At 49.0% G+C, this 15802-nt stretch overlaps 6 protein-coding genes across 6 annotated transcripts; 3 read left to right on the plus strand and 3 right to left on the minus strand.

Annotated features, from left to right (window-relative positions):
- Positions 1 to 502: 502 nt before the first annotated feature.
- Positions 503 to 3276, minus strand: BDV59DRAFT_197360 (30S ribosomal protein S10, mitochondrial precursor; the record flags this gene model as incomplete). The annotated part of the gene is made up of 10 exons (XM_073692902.1): positions 503 to 951; positions 1020 to 1138; positions 1193 to 1308; positions 1395 to 1475; positions 1530 to 1628; positions 2262 to 2422; positions 2497 to 2921; positions 2989 to 3033; positions 3088 to 3167; positions 3223 to 3276. 10 exons carry the CDS (start codon positions 3274 to 3276, stop codon positions 503 to 505), a joined length of 1629 nt encoding a protein of 542 aa, XP_073553215.1.
- Positions 3277 to 3641: 365 nt separating this feature from the next.
- BDV59DRAFT_197361 (purine-nucleoside phosphorylase) lies at positions 3642 to 4914 on the plus strand (the record flags this gene model as incomplete). The annotated part of the gene is made up of 7 exons (XM_073692903.1): positions 3642 to 3849; positions 3902 to 3980; positions 4035 to 4114; positions 4171 to 4239; positions 4283 to 4490; positions 4544 to 4823; positions 4873 to 4914. The coding sequence occupies 7 exons, from the start codon at positions 3642 to 3644 to the stop codon at positions 4912 to 4914; spliced, it is 966 nt and encodes a 321-aa protein (XP_073553216.1).
- Positions 4779 to 6333, minus strand: BDV59DRAFT_4442 (Fcf2 domain-containing protein). The gene is made up of 3 exons (XM_073696407.1): positions 5892 to 6333; positions 5635 to 5800; positions 4779 to 5416 (listed from the first exon to the last, which is right to left on the minus strand). Exons 1-3 carry the CDS (start codon positions 6053 to 6055, stop codon positions 5039 to 5041), a joined length of 708 nt encoding a protein of 235 aa, XP_073553217.1. The 5' UTR covers positions 6056 to 6333; the 3' UTR covers positions 4779 to 5038.
- On the plus strand, positions 6332 to 7806 carry hapE (CCAAT-binding factor complex subunit HapE). The gene is made up of 5 exons (XM_073696412.1): positions 6332 to 6742; positions 6805 to 6818; positions 6888 to 6944; positions 6991 to 7614; positions 7674 to 7806. The coding sequence occupies exons 1-5, from the start codon at positions 6661 to 6663 to the stop codon at positions 7674 to 7676; spliced, it is 780 nt and encodes a 259-aa protein (XP_073553218.1). The 5' UTR covers positions 6332 to 6660; the 3' UTR covers positions 7677 to 7806.
- Positions 7807 to 7870: 64 nt separating this feature from the next.
- Positions 7871 to 10842, minus strand: BDV59DRAFT_4498 (Rab GTPase-binding exocyst subunit SEC15). The gene is made up of 9 exons (XM_073696419.1): positions 10635 to 10842; positions 9587 to 10579; positions 9396 to 9527; positions 9237 to 9338; positions 9073 to 9182; positions 8877 to 9012; positions 8378 to 8827; positions 8072 to 8322; positions 7871 to 8017 (listed from the first exon to the last, which is right to left on the minus strand). The coding sequence occupies exons 1-9, from the start codon at positions 10683 to 10685 to the stop codon at positions 7936 to 7938; spliced, it is 2307 nt and encodes a 768-aa protein (XP_073553219.1). The 5' UTR covers positions 10686 to 10842; the 3' UTR covers positions 7871 to 7935.
- A 624-nt stretch (positions 10843 to 11466) lies between these two features.
- On the plus strand, positions 11467 to 14196 carry BDV59DRAFT_197365 (putative meiosis protein MEI2; the record flags this gene model as incomplete). The annotated part of the gene is made up of 14 exons (XM_073692904.1): positions 11467 to 11654; positions 11710 to 12094; positions 12144 to 12578; positions 12638 to 12997; positions 13057 to 13092; positions 13143 to 13209; positions 13267 to 13285; positions 13339 to 13369; positions 13423 to 13440; positions 13492 to 13520; positions 13574 to 13617; positions 13671 to 13750; positions 13805 to 13910; positions 13964 to 14196. The coding sequence occupies 14 exons, from the start codon at positions 11467 to 11469 to the stop codon at positions 14194 to 14196; spliced, it is 2031 nt and encodes a 676-aa protein (XP_073553220.1).
- Positions 14197 to 15802: the final 1606 nt, after the last annotated feature.

A 15802-nucleotide genomic window follows, 5' to 3' on the forward strand; every position in this document is an offset into this window, starting at 1 on the left:
CCGAAAACGGTTGCACTGCCTGTCCAACAACGCTGAAACCACAACCACAACGCCTGTTCAGTTAAGGTACATAATCCTGTGCCTTACTGTACCTTATTGGCTTGCCATCGTCAGCATTGTTGAAGACGCCACCTCCCGAGGGCAGTGGTTGTGGCTGTGGCCCTCAAACGAACGGCTAGTTCGGAGGTCTTTGCGTCAGTCCTGGAGTTCGGAGAACCCGGAGAATTGGCTAGGCTGCAATATTCCTCCTAGTAATCAGTCCTTCGACATGGTTTTGCAGTCAAGTCCGTTCTGTCATCACATTGGATATCCACGGTCTTTTTTTTGGGCACGAACACCCAATACCGGCGCTAGTGATATATACTCCGGATTAGTCGGTGTGATAACAGACCCGTATACGCAAGACTACGCAACCCCATGCGTTCAAGATTGCCACGCAGAATATTTCCTACTGCGCTAATTTAGCTAGTTTACATGGTCTGAAAATTTTATGGTACAGATTTCATAGCCCCATCGCCTCCCGAACCTGTCTCATTGTGACCTCCGCGTTGGCCCGCGCCGTTTGAGCGCCTTGCTCTGCAACGGTGTCCAGATAGCCAGTCTGATCGTGCATAAGAGAATAATATTTCTCCCGGATCGGCTCCAGATGGTTCGAAATCCGATTGGCGATATGTTCCTTGAAAGCTCGCAGGCTTGTAGATTGGTGCTCTAATGCAAGCTCCTCACACGACCTCCCGTCAAAGTGACTTAAGATCTCGATGAGATTGGATACACCCGGGCGCTGGGGCGGATCGTATGTTATGCCCGCTATTGAGTCTGTCAGAGCAACTTTGATCTTCTTCTGGATAACGCCCGGGCTGTCCGTTAGGAGGATCCTAGACCGGTCGTCCGCATGAGACTTGGACATCTTGAGAGTTGGTTCTTTCAAAGACATCACTCGTTTGGCGGGCGCTAAATAGCACATCAGTTAACTTCTGCCTGCTATGTACCAAGATATAAACTATGGCTATTCGACTTACATATGAGGGCTTCGGGCAGCGGGAAGATAGACCCGTAGAGATGATTGAAGCTGTTTGCAGTATATTTGGAAAATTCAAGATGCTGCTTTTGATCTTCTCCGACCGGAATTTGAGTGGCTCTGATTCCGCGTTAGCCCTTGAATTGGAGACCCCTGCTGTTGGGTGGCACTTACCTGTGAACCAAGATATCGGCCGCCTGAAGAACAGGATATGAGAAAAGGCCCAAGCGTAGCTTAGACCTCGCCGCTGAATCTTCCAAGTTCGTATCTTCAGGCAGCTGGAGTTTGCTCTAAATGCAGCGTCAACAGATGAACATCTGGCCTCCCCTCGTCGCGTGTTGACACCCCCCACAAAAGTGCCCTCATGCAGACTCACCTTCCATTGTGTCATCCGCGACAAGTATCCCATAGATGCCACCGAACTTAGGATCCAGAATAGTTCAGCATGGGCATGAACCTGAGACATAGTCAGCAACTGCAAACGCAATGTTTCAGGAAATGCGATGCGTACATGAGATTGATAGAAGACGGTTGAACGTTCTGGATCCAAACCCACAGCCAGAAGCGTCGCGAATGCTTCTTTTCTCCATGCCCTCAGCTGGCGAGCATCCTGCGGTAATGTGAGGGCATGCAGATCGACAATGGAGAAGAATAGCTGAGTCCCTTCAGCAGCGTTGTCCTGCAATCTGACCCATTCGCGCAATGCGCCTAAATAATTTCCAATATGCGGTACTCCTGTTGGCTGGATCCCAGAAAATATGATCTGATCGTTAGTGGCAGACGCTGGTGGTGTGACAGCGGCGGAGCTACTCCATCTCCGGAGACGATTTTGAAGCCGGGGAGCCTGTTGCAATCGCAGATGCAGTGTGTTTTGTCTATACAGTGAGGGTATCGACAGCCCGCTCAGACGTGGATTATTGGAACGCATTGTCCACTGACTTCCGGCAGCCAGGGAACCGTAGAGCCGATACCTTCTTGCAAGATGCTCTAAACCAAAATCACGCCCACATCAATGTTATCTTCGTGGTCACGTGATAAATACACATCGTGCCAAAGCCACCCCCGGCAACGCTGGTTAAGACACCGAAGATCAAAGACTACATTTGGGCAATAATGAATTCTATCAAATGTTCCAGCAAGCTCTTGATATACAGTAAAAGGGACTAAGCACAGTATGGCAATGATTATACAAGTCTGACGAAGGAATGCAGGATGAGATAGAAGGCCATTAACCGCTGCGAACGCTAGTCAAGGGCCCTCTCTTCTGTGTAAATCGTTCGTTGTTAAGGTGGTCAAACAGATCGGTTTGCGACTCCATGTCTTGCCGTTGACCAAACTGCTCCATATACGACTCCAGCGACTTTTCAATCTCGCCCACAGATTCATCCGTGCGCTTAGAAACATCTGCACCAAACACGGATAATTAGTCACTGCAATCCACAACACCAAATACAGACGCAAGAAGGATGCTACTATACCGAGGCTCTCATTCTCCCAGACATTGGCTTTCATGCCAACCCCATAGAATGCATGTTTCCGCAAAAAGGCCAGCCATGCCTGTACAACGTCCGGATGACCGTCCTTGATCTGGATGAGACGACGGAGAGTGATGCGCTCAAAGTTCTCCTGGCTCTTCTTGTGGACGAAGTTGCTGCGAGGGAACGTCCACCGTTCCACGATGCGTGGGAGAGGGACAGGTCCCGAGACAGGAAGTTTCATATAGTATGCAGCGCGGATGGCAAAGTCGGCGAAGAATTCCACATTCCGCACGCTGTACGATCTCAGCTGGAGATCACATACCGGCAGACCGTACTCGGCCTTCCTCCGCAGGGGACGCATGTATATCGCCTGAACGCTCCGCGGCAGACGGGCATTGTGACCGACATTATCAAGACGTTCGGACCTGTTCCGATATCGTAAGCACTTTGCGCGGAGCCCAACTGATCACCGTATGTCACTTCGGCACTGACCATGACTTTACCGACGGTTTCGGGGATTGTTCGGTTTTCTCTGGGCTAACAGGGTCGAGTCAGATAGAAGCTTGGGCAAATTCTGAGCAAATGTCCCACCTGACAGGTTCTTCGGCTACTTGCGAGGGTGCACTAAGACGGGGAATATTCGAAGTGAAGGTGCGACAAGCGACAGCGGGCTGCTGAGATGATTAGCAGGGTTATAATGGAGATTCCGAGCATTTGGGATAGTACCTGTAATTGCTTTGTCGAGCTCGCCAGAAGACGGCGATTGACGTATGAGAACATATTCACCGAGCAACCAGCGCAGGCCGATGTCCTTCGTGTAGAGACGACGATATGAAGATGCTCCGGGCTCTGATCGGAGGCGGCGCGTCGACTGGGACACTTTTTTCGCACCGTTGCCGCTATTGGCCAACGGGCCTCACCGCCTGCCGGCTGCAATCACACCAACAACTCCAGACTGCATTAGGTAATACGCGGGCATCGATTAGTTCACTTCTTGGTCTTGGGAGATCTCACGTATGGCCATACTGCGTTCGAATGCCCAGGGCTTGAAGATTCTAGGTTTCTCTGCGTTTGGCCCTTTGCCCGAGAGAAGTTAGCACCGTCACATCTAGCCGCACTGTACACTCTGCCCGATCAGGGACAAGATGCCCGAGACATCACAGGATGCGTCTTCGTACCAGCAGGCAAATCAGGCCGTCGGTTTTCTAAAAGACCGTCTACCGGCGGAGTTGCAAACCCCACGAGTGGCTATTGTGTGTGGCTCGGGATTAGGAGGCCTTGCTAGCACCATCCGTGATCATCCACGAGCAGAGTATGACTACGGATCGATTCCTCATTTCCCAAAGCTGACAGGTACGTTTGAAATACCCCGGTGATGAAGAGGAATGCATCCTAACTGGCTAAGTCCCGGGACATGCCGGCAAATTGGTCTTTGGTTTCTTGGGTGAAAACATCCCAGTGGTGTTGATGGTCGGCCGCGCTCAGTAAGTTCTACTGGGATGTGGCGTGACATCGAATGGATCACTAACGCTTCCAAGCTATTACGAGGGCCATTCCATCCATCAGGTTACATTTCCGATTCGCGTATTTAAACAGTTGGGAGTTGATACGGTAGTTTGTGAGTCAACGTTATTGATGATGATAGCTTTCTTGTCCGCTAACACTATATATCAGTGACGAATGCCGCTGGTGGCTTGGATCCGGAGTACGCCGTAGGCGACATTGTGCTCCTGAACGATGCAAGTTTACCCTAGGTTTCATGATAACCGGCTTACTGACATGGAAGCGAAGCACATTTTCCTGTCTGGCCTGGCAGGCACGCATCCGCTGCGGGGACCGAATGATGATGACTTTGGACCTCGCTTTCCTCCTTTGTCTGATGCATACGATCTCGAGCTCCGACGTCACGTTCATAAAGCATGGAGAACGGTGGTGGATCCGCAGAGTAACAGACGGCTGCATGAAGGAGTTTATGCCTATGTTGGAGGCCCAAGGTAAGTACAGTTGGACCACAATCATCATCAGTGGACCTATTGACACTTCATAGCTACGAAACAAGAGCCGAGTGCCGTATGCTCCGCCAACTGGGAGCGGATGTGGTTGGAATGTCCACGGTGCCAGAGATCGTCGTCGCTAGGCATTGTGGTATCCGTGTTCTAGCACTTAGTTTGGTGACAAATAAGGCTGTTCTGACCCCTGTCCCTCGCGGGGATGACAGCATTCTTGAAGGGAAGGATATGAAGGAGCTAGATGCGATCCTTCAAAAAGGTAAGGCAAACCACGAAGAAGTCCTCGAGGCTGGCCGAGCAGCTGCTATAGACATGCAGGTAAGTGTCCACATTACCTTGAACTGCGCGGAAAATGACCTTGGAGCAGCAACTCGTTGTCCGGGTGGTCTCAAATATGGTGAACCAGTGAGCTTTTACGCTTCAGCAGGTGTCTCCAGATACTGCTCAAAGCTGTTATATAACCGAACAGAGGTTGTCTTGTGGACGAAGTTTGCTGGTCGAGACAAGTTGATAGATATCGATAAATACGCGTTTTACTTGCCTTTGCCTTTGTTCCTCTTGGCCCGCAGACTGTTGTAGTAGGACTTCTTCCCGCTCTGTTTGGAGGATTGTATGTCGTTGTACTTGGACTTGAAACGCCCAGTTTCCCTTTCCGAAACCAGGGCTTCTTCGACGAAGGTCTTCTTGCGGTCTTTCTTGGCAATACGACTGCTGAAAAACTCCGTTGGACCCTCGATGATGGTTCCTACCTGCGAATAGGTAGGAACCTTGAATTTGCCATTTTCCTTTTTATAATGCCGCTTAGGGTCAAGCACGGATCGCATCCTAAGCATTTGGAGGTCTCTTTTGAGTTCGGGTGTTAATTCCGTCTTGGGAAGATTGAACCAGTCGTCGCCTGCGGTAGGTTTTTCCTTGAAAGCCAAGTTAGCAACCGCGTCGCGATATTTCGAAGAAGACAGTTATAATGAATTTGGCTGATGTTGCTCAGAGTAACTATGAAAAATGAAAAAACTCTCATTGGCGCAGGGCAGCCCAATACGGGCTGTTGAAACTGCATCAAGGGCTGTGCGAAGGGAATATTTTCCTCATAGCAACGAGGTTTATAAAGGGTCTTGGGGTGTGTAAGTACCTTCTTTGATGTCGAACGCTTCAACGACGTCAAATTCACAAACGCGGGATTGCTGGCTTCATTTTTGACGTCTTGCGGAATGCGGGCAGAAGGATCGGCTGTTGCCACTTCATTTTGCTGGCGAACATAAGGTTGCAGTGGGCTTTCTGGGAGCAGTTTCGGAACACTTCACCAAGTGGATGTTAGCTTTCAGACCCGACGGTATGGTACAGAATCAGATTGTGGAGGGAGGGACAAGACGTGATCATTCGACATACCTCGACACAATCTGGTCTATTCCTTGCGCCTCTGCATCGCCCTTCAAGCCCTGTGCAGCCCGTAGCCTTTCCTCAGCCTCAAGGAGCAACTGTTGAATATCGTCATCGGCCATGTTGTCTTCATGGGCCTGCATGGGAGCAGATGCCTCAAGTGTCGGCTCCATAATCGCAGGGAGAAGACGAGACCCTGAAAGAAGCCAGCAAAGGAGAGAGAACTGGCAAAGGCGAGGAGACAGGAGAGGTAAGGAATGATAAACAGAGGACGCTCTGGCTGCGGACCAGAGATGCTTCTTATATGTTGTCCAGGACGGAGAAATTTATGGCTGGAAAATTTTCTTCTGTGGAGCAATTGACCAGAGCTAACCGATCCGGGTAAACACCTCTGGGCTGAGTAAGCCGGTATCTGACTAAGCCCTTCCCCGCGTCTTTCCGCAACATCAGGCAGAGCTTGGCGTGTGCTGCTTAGTCGCGTGAAGCTGCGACCGCCTTCATGCGATTCTGTACCTCACCGTCTCTATCACCGCAGCCAACTTGCTAGATCGCCATTATCAACCGGTGTTTTACAGTCGCCTTGTATATCACTTCAAGGGATCACCCCATCTACCCTCCACGGAGTTCAATCGACCCCGCGTCCTTCCCTTCTCCTTACTTTCCGTCACGACATCGACATAGCCGCCTCAGTGGCCCGACGGTCCTCCCAGAAAGCTATCGCTCCACATCATTACCTTAGTCAACGCTAATTGCGCGCGACTCGACTACTATTGACAATATGGAGCAAGCCGCGCAGAATGCTGGGCAGCAGCAGGGCAGACAGCAGCCCGTGTATGACACCAGGAACGGTGGCCATTACGGTAAAGCGACATCCTCCTCATACATCCCTTCTCTGTTCCTGAACTAACAAGCACGATTATAGGCGCTAGTGCTGCGGTATGCTCCATACTCTCGTCCTTCGCTGCGCTGTATGGCGTTCGGACATCGCTGACTCCAATCCATTAGCTTTCCGCGCAAGGCTACGCGCCTGTAGCTGAACTGTACACCGGGACTTGGGCCAATGTAAGTCGACCAGTCCCAGTTGGAGTACAAAGCTGACAAGGCGCAGGTCAACCAGGGGCTGCAAGGAACGGCCCGCGACATCCTGACGACGTACTGGCAGCACATTATCAACCATCTCGAATCCGATAACCACGACTACAAGATCCACCAGTTGCCCCTGGCCCGCATAAAGAAGGTGATGAAGGCTGACCCCGAAGTGAAGATGATCTCGGCGGAAGCACCCATCCTGTTCGCAAAGGGTTGTGACATCTTCATCACCGAGTTGACCATGCGCGCGTGGATCCATGCCGAAGACAACAAGCGGCGCACCCTGCAACGGTCAGACATTGCTGCCGCCCTGTCGAAATCTGACATGTTCGATTTTCTCATTGACATTGTTCCTCGCGAGGAGGCGACTTCGCACGCTAAACGTTCCAGCCAGGCTGCTGCCCCCGCCGGCGCACCCGGCCCGGCTCCAGGCCAGATGCCGCCTTCCCAACACGGCGTCCAGCATCACATGGCTCCTCCGGAGTACGCCTTGGGGCAGCATGGCCTCCAGGAGCAAGAATACAGGCCGCCGACTATGTACGCGGGCCCGGTGCAGTCGGACCCCACTGCCGCTTATGGACAGCCGCAATCGCAAATGTTTGAGGGCATGTATGCCGCATACCCTCATCTGCCTCCGCAGCAGGTAAGTTGCTGGTCCCGTAATGGGTGGGATCAGTGCAGGGTAGCTAATGTTTATTATAGTGAGCACTACGTCAATTTGATATCCCAGTACTGCTGTTCCACTGTTCTTCCTTTTTATTCCGTTCCGTTACGCGCTGCACGATGGACCTCTGATTCCTCCTATTATGAATTTGAATTGAGTAACCACCAATGAGAGCATTGATTGTTTTGTGCTGTCTACTTGGACACAAGTGACCTTGATGGGAAACGCTCTACATCCATGTATAGCAATAAGAATATGTGTACCTTTCAAAGTAGATACAACAATTGAAAGCCCTCCAACCTACGACTTCTTTCCAAATCGTGAAGAAAGAGTAGAGAATTTATCACTCTTTACCGGGCTTGATTGAACCGTGCGAGTAACCCTATTTGGAAGCGTTAGTAATTTGGGCAGCGCAAATGCTTCAGTTGAGTCTTACTTCTCCAATAGGATAGGGCCATTGATGGCATCAACACGGCCGTACTTCTTGTTTCGGGTGGAAATATCATAGAACTCATCGGTGTTCTCTGCCTGCATCAACTGTACCGTCTGCTGGAGCTCATCAAGGTTTTCCCGAAGAATCGGTACCCCGAGGCTATCAACAAATTGGTACAAATATTCAACATCTTTTGCTAGAGCCACGACGCCGTTGGGATTAATCTTTTTAACGTCCGCGGAGAGTGGAAGTGCCTAGACCGTCGAGTTAGTTGGCAGTCTTGATTACTGCGCGCCACGGGTTGCATACAAGGATCATGTTTGCTGCGTGACTGAGAGCATCAAAATAGATGAGTTCTTTAATTTCTGTCGGCAGACCGAGTAATGTAGAATTCATAATGTTCGAAAGGAACCGAGTCAGCGTTTGCATGTAATTACTGGGCTCCGTGGGGGGAACGGTCGACATCCAGTCGTATTCCGCCGTCTCAATGAGATCGTCAATTTTCGAGTTGACGACTTCGAAAATACGCTTCTCGGCGGCCTTTTTGTTGCTCCTGAATTTTTCAGTGGCGTTCAGCGTCACCGGACCTCCGGCTGAATTCTGCGATCTCGCGGCGGCGAGAAGCGATTCCAACTCATGGCATGCAAGCTCAAAATGCTCCAGATTGATGAGGATCTGGACAATTTGACCAAGGTACTGGGAGGCGAGACGCTCCACGAGCGTATCGCAAACGCGCGCTGAGAGAAGCTCATCCAGAGCCTGATCTAGATTAGTACATTACTTTTCGTTGTTGCAGAGTGGTACTCACCTCCTTGAGGGTTTCATCGATGACATTGGGGTGGGAGAAATCATCGTTGGCGAAAAAGTAGAATTGGTTTAAGAAGTTTCTGATATCAATGCAGCACAGGGGGTACATCTGCGAGAAGGGCAGAACACATGGGAACCTTCAAAAAGAAATCAGTATCAATCAAGCAAGCTGGAGATTGAAGAATGCAAACACATACACTTGTTCCTCTCGTGGTCTCTCTGGACTATACCAACTAACGTTGAGGACCTTATCAAATTCCTCCGGTGTCTGGATGGGCATTGGCATATAATCATCCGTGGATACAATCTTTCATGGGCAGTCAGCACAAGGATGTCTGTATGTAGTTCGGGCAACACTAACCTCTTGGAAATCGTCACTGAACCTGGTCTTCAGCAGGTCGGCATATCGCCTGAACAATGTCAATAGAAAATCATCAAACATCCTAACGGGAAAGTCCCATGTCTGTAGTCAAGAACAATTAGCGAAGGGGAAATGGGACGAGGTGAGGAAGTGACCGACATTCATAGTTTGCATGAACAATGCAATCAGATTTTTGATTTTCAGCAAATTTTCAGCGTTGTCAACTTCAGGCAAGGCGTTTGATATTAAGCTGATAGCAGCTTGACACATAGAGTCCCACAGTTCGTCAACCTGTTTAATGGTTAAGAGGTGATGCGAATAGGTGCGAAATTCGAAAGACAAGAGCATACATCAACTGGGGATCTCAGGTTAGGCACTCTTTTCATTGTAGAGCGCTCCACAATTGCAAAACCTGCCATCTCTTCCAGGAGATTGTGCAAGCTCGCCCCATCTTCATCAATGAGAGTTATCGATGCAGGTAAGAGAAGCTCTTTTTGGCGACGTCTGGTATTGGCGTATTCGACCCGAAATTTGTCCATATGACCCAGGGACTGGTGGATGTGCAGACACTCAAAGAGTGGCGTGAAATCAACTTGAAGTTCATCATTCTGTAAAAGGTCGTATTCTTCATGTTCGTCGGACACTAATTCAATGGCCGAGTTTAATTTGAAATGCCCAAGATATGGCATGTTTGCAGCCCTCTCCTTTTGCCGTGTTTTCCGCAGGTCTGTGTGGTATAAAGCGATCTCCCCGAGGTACTGAGACATCTCCCGAATTCGATACAGCCATGTGTTCAAGTCCGACATCACAGCCTCTGCTATTGCCCGTTGGGTTGCTGGCACGGAACGTTGAATCATGTCAGCAATCTTGTACTGGGTCACCCCTTTGAGGTGGACATCCTGCAGCTCCTCCAGAGCGCGGAGAGCGGCATAGTGGTTTTTCTTCGCCAAGAGGTCATGGACCTGATTTGCAAGTCGTAAGACCTCGAGACAGTCCTGAATAGCCCGAAACGTTTCATCAATGTTTTGTCTATGACTCCGTGACTCCACCAAGGCTTTCTTCTGTTCGGCTAGTTTTTCGGTGCTGGCTTGGATAGACTGGTTGAGATCTAGAATCTCTGCTGTCAGGGTGACAGTACCCTCTCGGATCCGGAGAAGCTGGTTGACAGAGGTGACGAATTCTTGGTGGTTGGTATTGCAGATGGACTCGATTTCGGCCTCCTTATCGGTCGCAAATCGCGATAGCGTCTGCAGCAGCTGGTTTGTCCGATTTCCGACGCTGTATTCTTTGATCGAGGGTATCAACTGATCGAGGTAGTCTGCATCTGACGGGGATATGATAATCTGAGGTTTCAGTAGGTCAGCGACTGACAGCAAGGGCAGGTACTAAGGTATTCACCTGGTTCAATATATGAGACGATTCATTGCGAGGGGAAACCATCGACGGCATGTTGATGTGTCAATTTCATAAGGTTCTAATGGAGAGAACACTTGGATAAGACGGGTAAGGAGCGACTCGGTGTACGGCGTAGGTAGTAAACTCATGAAGTCAAGAGAGGAGAGTATCCGGAGTGGACGCCCAGAGCTGGTGTGGAAGATCAGCGGAGGACGGAGCAGGGATGACGGCGGAGCAGATGATCTCCGATAGTTTATGTAGGTAGTTATGTATGATTATGTAATGTTACACATATGGCTGTAGACCTCAACTATACAATCTTCTTCTTCCCATAAGTCGTCCAGGGGGATAAAACGTATTCTTAAAAAACATATATATATTCTAAATAACTATTACAAAAACACATAAGAAGATTTGTTGTCTGATAAACTAGGTGAATCCCAGTGAATCTTTCTTGTTCCAGGCCTCAGCTATCGATCATCTCCTACACTTCTCGGCGAGACACTTCTTCTGCACTTCATCCATGGCTACCATCTTGTTGTCACTGTCTTCTCTCACAGTCACGCACCTCTCCTCGCACTCCTTTCTTTTCTTCATCTGCCCCCCTTGAGCTATTCCCCTGGCTGTGAACAAAGCGCCCTGATGTTCTTGTGATACTCTTTTCAGTTTGTTGTTTCTCCCCGGAGATTGTTGGCTCAAGACACTAAATCACCTTAAATCAACTTTTCATTCCTTCTTCTGTATTTGTCTGTCATCCGTGTCTACAGCCACTGGTGCGCGTCTTTCTAACCGCAGGCACAGCATTGATCGAGTAGCTTCTCACAGCGTTGCAAAGATGAGAGCAAATGATTCGGCTCGCGGCCTGAGTAGCCCCTGCTCTACAAATGGCGGGGCATCTCCAAACGGCTCTCCAGAAACAAAACTCACGGTCTACTCACCGGAAGATATACGGTCTCAGGCCCGGTCTGACCAAGTCATCAATGGTCCGTCAGGAAATGGCGGATATCGAAAGCTCTACGCAGTGTAAGACAACGGATGAAAACGCTTCCCTTTCATATGCCTGCTAACTTCTCGGTAGAGCTACATCTTCAGACCCTTTCCTTATGGCCACTTCCACTAGGGCCCAGCTTTCGCCGACTGCTGCGAGCTTTACACCCACGGGAGTCAGGGAGACCGGCGTAAACAAAGCTTTATCCCGCTCCTCTTCTCGCTGTTTCTCTAGTCTCAGCTACTTGTCCTCTCATCCCGATTCCGACTCCCCCGGGCCAAGACACGGCCCCAACAGTACCTCCCAGGCTTTATCCTCCAATTATGGAGTGATCGGAGATGCGGAAAGTGGCAGAAGAGATCCAGGTTTTCGCACAGCAGTTGACAGTATTGATGGTGAGAGACGGAGCCGTGCCCTAGTCATCAAAAATGTCCCAGCCAATCTTACTTACATGTCCCTTGCTGGATTTTTCAGTGTAGGTGACCTGCGAGGCCCTTATATCATTTGGGCTAACGCTGGTACAGAGGCGTGAGTTTGGGACGCTGAAGAGTCTAATTCTGGCGGAGCTCAATGCGATGGGCAAAGTATATGTTGCCTTCGCAGACAGCCGGGAGGCAAAGAGAGCAATGGAAAAGGTTCACCTTCTGCGTCCAGAATGGCGCGTGTTCCCTCTCACGGCCAAAGAATATGCCCAGCATTCAGACACATCCCTTCTCTCTCAGACGTCTGATTATGAGGGTCAATTGGTCGTGACCATTTACTACGACGGTCGAAACCCAGCTTTGAATCAGCACTCAGCTGCGCGCTCCCTTGAGACCATTGCATTGACTTTCGGCGACGTGAAGGAATTCAGTGCCCTCCCAACTGGTCAGGAAAACATTAGCGAGTTCCTTGTCGAATTCTTCAACACTCGTGATTCGGACAGCTTCTTGACAACACTTAATGGGACAGCAGTCGATGTAAGAGTCTTCCGGCGAAACTGAAAATGAGATGACAGAAAGAGGCTAATACTACCAAGGATTATGTTCTTGAGGTCTCAGAGTTCAAACCCGACGTGAATGACAAGCTCTTTCCCCCGCATGCCACGGCGTCCCCCGTGAGGGATGATGGTATTTCGTACGACTCTCCCCACCCGAAAAGCGCCTCCTTGACCCCAAGCCGAGCCGGCCACGCCCTGTATATGGAGCTTAGCCCTACCGGTCGCTCTACTGTCCCACCTGGGGAGCACGCTGGCCTAATGGACTGGATGTCGAGGGCTGGGGAAGGGGTCTCATCCTCCTCGCGCCGCGAATCGGGTCGATATGCCGACATGCGACTCAACAACCAAAACGCAGTAGATGTTGAACGGATCCGCCTAGGTCTTGATGTTCGCACCACGGTACGTGTCTGAGAAGGCTTGAGATGCGTATTAAGGAGTTAACCGGCTTGAATCCAAAGATCATGCTGCGAAATATTCCAAATAAGATCGACCAGGTGAGTCTAATGCACAGCGATAGAAATATATAGTTGCCTGACACAGAAAGACCATGCTTAAAGCTATTGTCGATGAGTCAAGTCACGGCAAATATGATTTTATGTATCTACGCATTGGTAAGGAACCTATTGATGGTCATGGACGGCAACGAGTGCTAACCACTGTCGAAATAGATTTCGCCAATAATTGCAAGTATGCCTACCCATCACACCGTTGTTTTATGCCTTGTACCTTACGAGTTGCAGCGTGGGGTATGCGTTCATAAACTTCGAAGATGTAAGTTCCGGTTAGATACTTGTTTGCACAGCTAATAGCTAATTTTTTGTCAGCCCATAGATATCATCGATGTCAGTAATTCCATCGTCCATTGTTTGAACAGCATACTAACGTTGTTCCAGTTCGTTAAAATGCGCGCTGGACGTACTTGGTAAGAATAAAAAGGGTGATCAGAGACAGCAGTAATATTGATGGTGACGACAGGAATTGCTTCAACAGTGATAAGGTCGCAGAAGTCTCGTATGCCAGTGAGTGATGTGATAATGGCACCTCGGGTGCTCCTTGCTAATCTTCTATGTAGCAATCCAGGGCAAAGATTGCCTGGTGCAGAAGTTTCGGAATAGCTCTGTAATGCTGGAGCATCCGTCCTTCCGTCCCAAGGTTGGTTTGTCAGTGGCATGCTAGAAATCCCAGAGGTGCTAACATGTGATTCAGATTTTCCACACAGGAACCGGGCCTCTCGCCGGCACTGAAGATCGCTTTCCTGGTCCTGATAACCCATCGAAGATGAGGCGTAGCATCGAAAATGCCGAACACGTCGGTAAGTCTGATGTCGAACTATGCGGCGCTAGATACTCACCATCTGTTTCCTAGGTTTATTTGCACCGCGTGTCGGTCAGCAATATCGGGATGAACAACGTCGTCGCCGCTCCCAATTCGACCGCGGAACCACTGCTGCGGAAAGAGAGATAATATATGTTCGCACGCTGGGTCCAAGGTCCACTTCTGGCACTAGCAGCGGGCTGAGAAGCGCTCCTTGCACCTATCCCGGCATGAAAACCTGGTTTGAGCCAACCCTTCCTGACCGTGGTCCCCGAACCTCATAATCAGAGTCTGCAATGGGAAACTAGGGGCTCTATAGCAGAAAGAAAGAAAATAGAAAAAAATGTTTGATGTTATGCGAATATGATGAATTTGCGTCCAGGCCCATGGAAGATTTCACGTCATCTGGAAGCTTTTGTCACCTTTCCTTTCTTTGATCATCTCACTCCCACGTCTTGTCCGAGTTTAATAATCATTGGGGATGCAGACAACATTTATTGACCCATGGGAGGAAACCATTCCATGCCCTGGCTGGCTTTGGTGGTGCTTCAGTTTGAGTCTAAGATGTTGGAGTTATCTCCGTTGGAGGCCCTTCTCTGTGAGATTCAGGTGTCTCTGTTCGTGATTCTCTCGATAGTTTACAAGACTTAGATGCAAAGGTCAGCAAGCCTGGTCATATGTTATATTGTGAACCAATATGTAGCAGAAACTATTATTTCGATCTTAGTGGGGGCCCGATAGTATGCCAGCCCAGGGGGGGGAATAGTAATATTATAACAGCTATCCAGCAGAGAATGAAGAGAGGGAACCTCTACAACCCATAGACTACGAATGTAAGTAAAAAGCAAAATAATAATTCTCGTCAAGTTTCTTGATTTGCTTCTGGTTAGGATAAGGTGGTAGGAAAAGCGTAATAAGACATGTCTGACAACAATAGTTAAGGACATGGGGATGAGGAGAGAACAAAGACAGAATAAGAGTCTTACCTAGGCTAGTAATATAACACTTTATTTTCTAATCCCTCCATCGTGCCTTGTAGATCTGATGGCTAAAGCATGTGAAAGGGATCCATCTTACTGTAACTCACTGCCGGTTTTGATTAGTCTATCTCTGCGAAGTACATATCAGTTCAGGTATCTCTGTGCAACAATCTCACTCGACCCCTACATAGTTTCCCCTAGCACCCCTGCGTATACCATATAATTCTTTTACATAGCCGTTCTGAGATCTCTGTGTAACAAGTTCCGCCTATCCGTAGGTATGCGGGATAAATAATGAAATTGAAGCATGAATCAATTCCTGCTATCTTTAAGCAATGCCACTCCCCTTACTTTACGCAGAAAGGAATTGTTCAATATAGATACATAACAGAAATATCGTATTGATTCAGTCTGTCTTTTTGTCAGCAATATCTGTAAACAATTGCCTGGCAGGGTATAAAGTCCCCTCTTTTCTCCAGTTTCCGAAATAAACCTTTCTTTCTATTATCCCTCCTCCATCAAGGGCTTCTCCTAATTTTTTTTTCTCAGGTTATTCAACCAGATTACTGCAGTACACTATGCATTTTCTTATCTTCCTTTCTATGTTTCTTTGCTTTAATGCTGAAGCAAGCCCCCTCCTTCAAACCCGAGACGAAGACAAGCCTATATGTCCAGCGACATTCGTACAAGCATGTTGCAGTCAAGAACTTGTCCAGGGAGTTGCATATACTGGTTGCCAAATGAACGGGGAAAAGGTGCTTAGCGTGTTTAAGAAAGAGTGTGGTGATAAGGGAGGCACCAAACCTTTATGCTGCAGAGATATCATTGTAGTAAGTGACTTACAAAGGCGAGCCAAAGCTTACTTTACTAAAAGATGGTTTTCTATCAAACAGTCAGGTGTTGGGGTAGA

This window comes from Aspergillus ambiguus, assembly GCF_047715705.1.
Source record: "Aspergillus ambiguus strain CBS 117.58 unplaced genomic scaffold BDV59scaffold_1, whole genome shotgun sequence".
Taxonomy (NCBI): domain Eukaryota; kingdom Fungi; phylum Ascomycota; class Eurotiomycetes; order Eurotiales; family Aspergillaceae; genus Aspergillus; species Aspergillus ambiguus.

What these genes read in the sequence shown, in the direction of transcription:
- BDV59DRAFT_4442 (XM_073696407.1), bottom strand. Translation starts at nt 6,055, where the DNA reads ATGGAGCCGACACTTGAGGCATCTGCTCCCATGCAGGCCCATGAAGAC. An exon ending in ATAGACCAGATTGTGTCGAG is followed by an intron (nt 5,801 to 5,891) that starts GTATGTCGAATG and finishes CACTTGGTGAAG; the next exon opens with TGTTCCGAAACTGCTCCCAG. An exon ending in AGCGTTCGACATCAAAGAAG is followed by an intron (nt 5,417 to 5,634) that starts GTACTTACACAC and finishes TTGGCTTTCAAG; the next exon opens with GAAAAACCTACCGCAGGCGA.
- BDV59DRAFT_4498 (XM_073696419.1), bottom strand. Translation starts at nt 10,685, where the DNA reads ATGCCGTCGATGGTTTCCCCTCGCAATGAATCGTCTCATATATTGAAC. An exon ending in TCGATGAAACCCTCAAGGAG is followed by an intron (nt 8,828 to 8,876) that starts GTGAGTACCACT and finishes AATCTAGATCAG; the next exon opens with GCTCTGGATGAGCTTCTCTC. An exon ending in ACGCAGCAAACATGATCCTT is followed by an intron (nt 8,323 to 8,377) that starts GTATGCAACCCG and finishes TCGACGGTCTAG; the next exon opens with GCACTTCCACTCTCCGCGGA.
- hapE (XM_073696412.1), top strand. Translation starts at nt 6,661, where the DNA reads ATGGAGCAAGCCGCGCAGAATGCTGGGCAGCAGCAGGGCAGACAGCAG. An exon ending in ACACCGGGACTTGGGCCAAT is followed by an intron (nt 6,945 to 6,990) that starts GTAAGTCGACCA and finishes GACAAGGCGCAG; the next exon opens with GTCAACCAGGGGCTGCAAGG.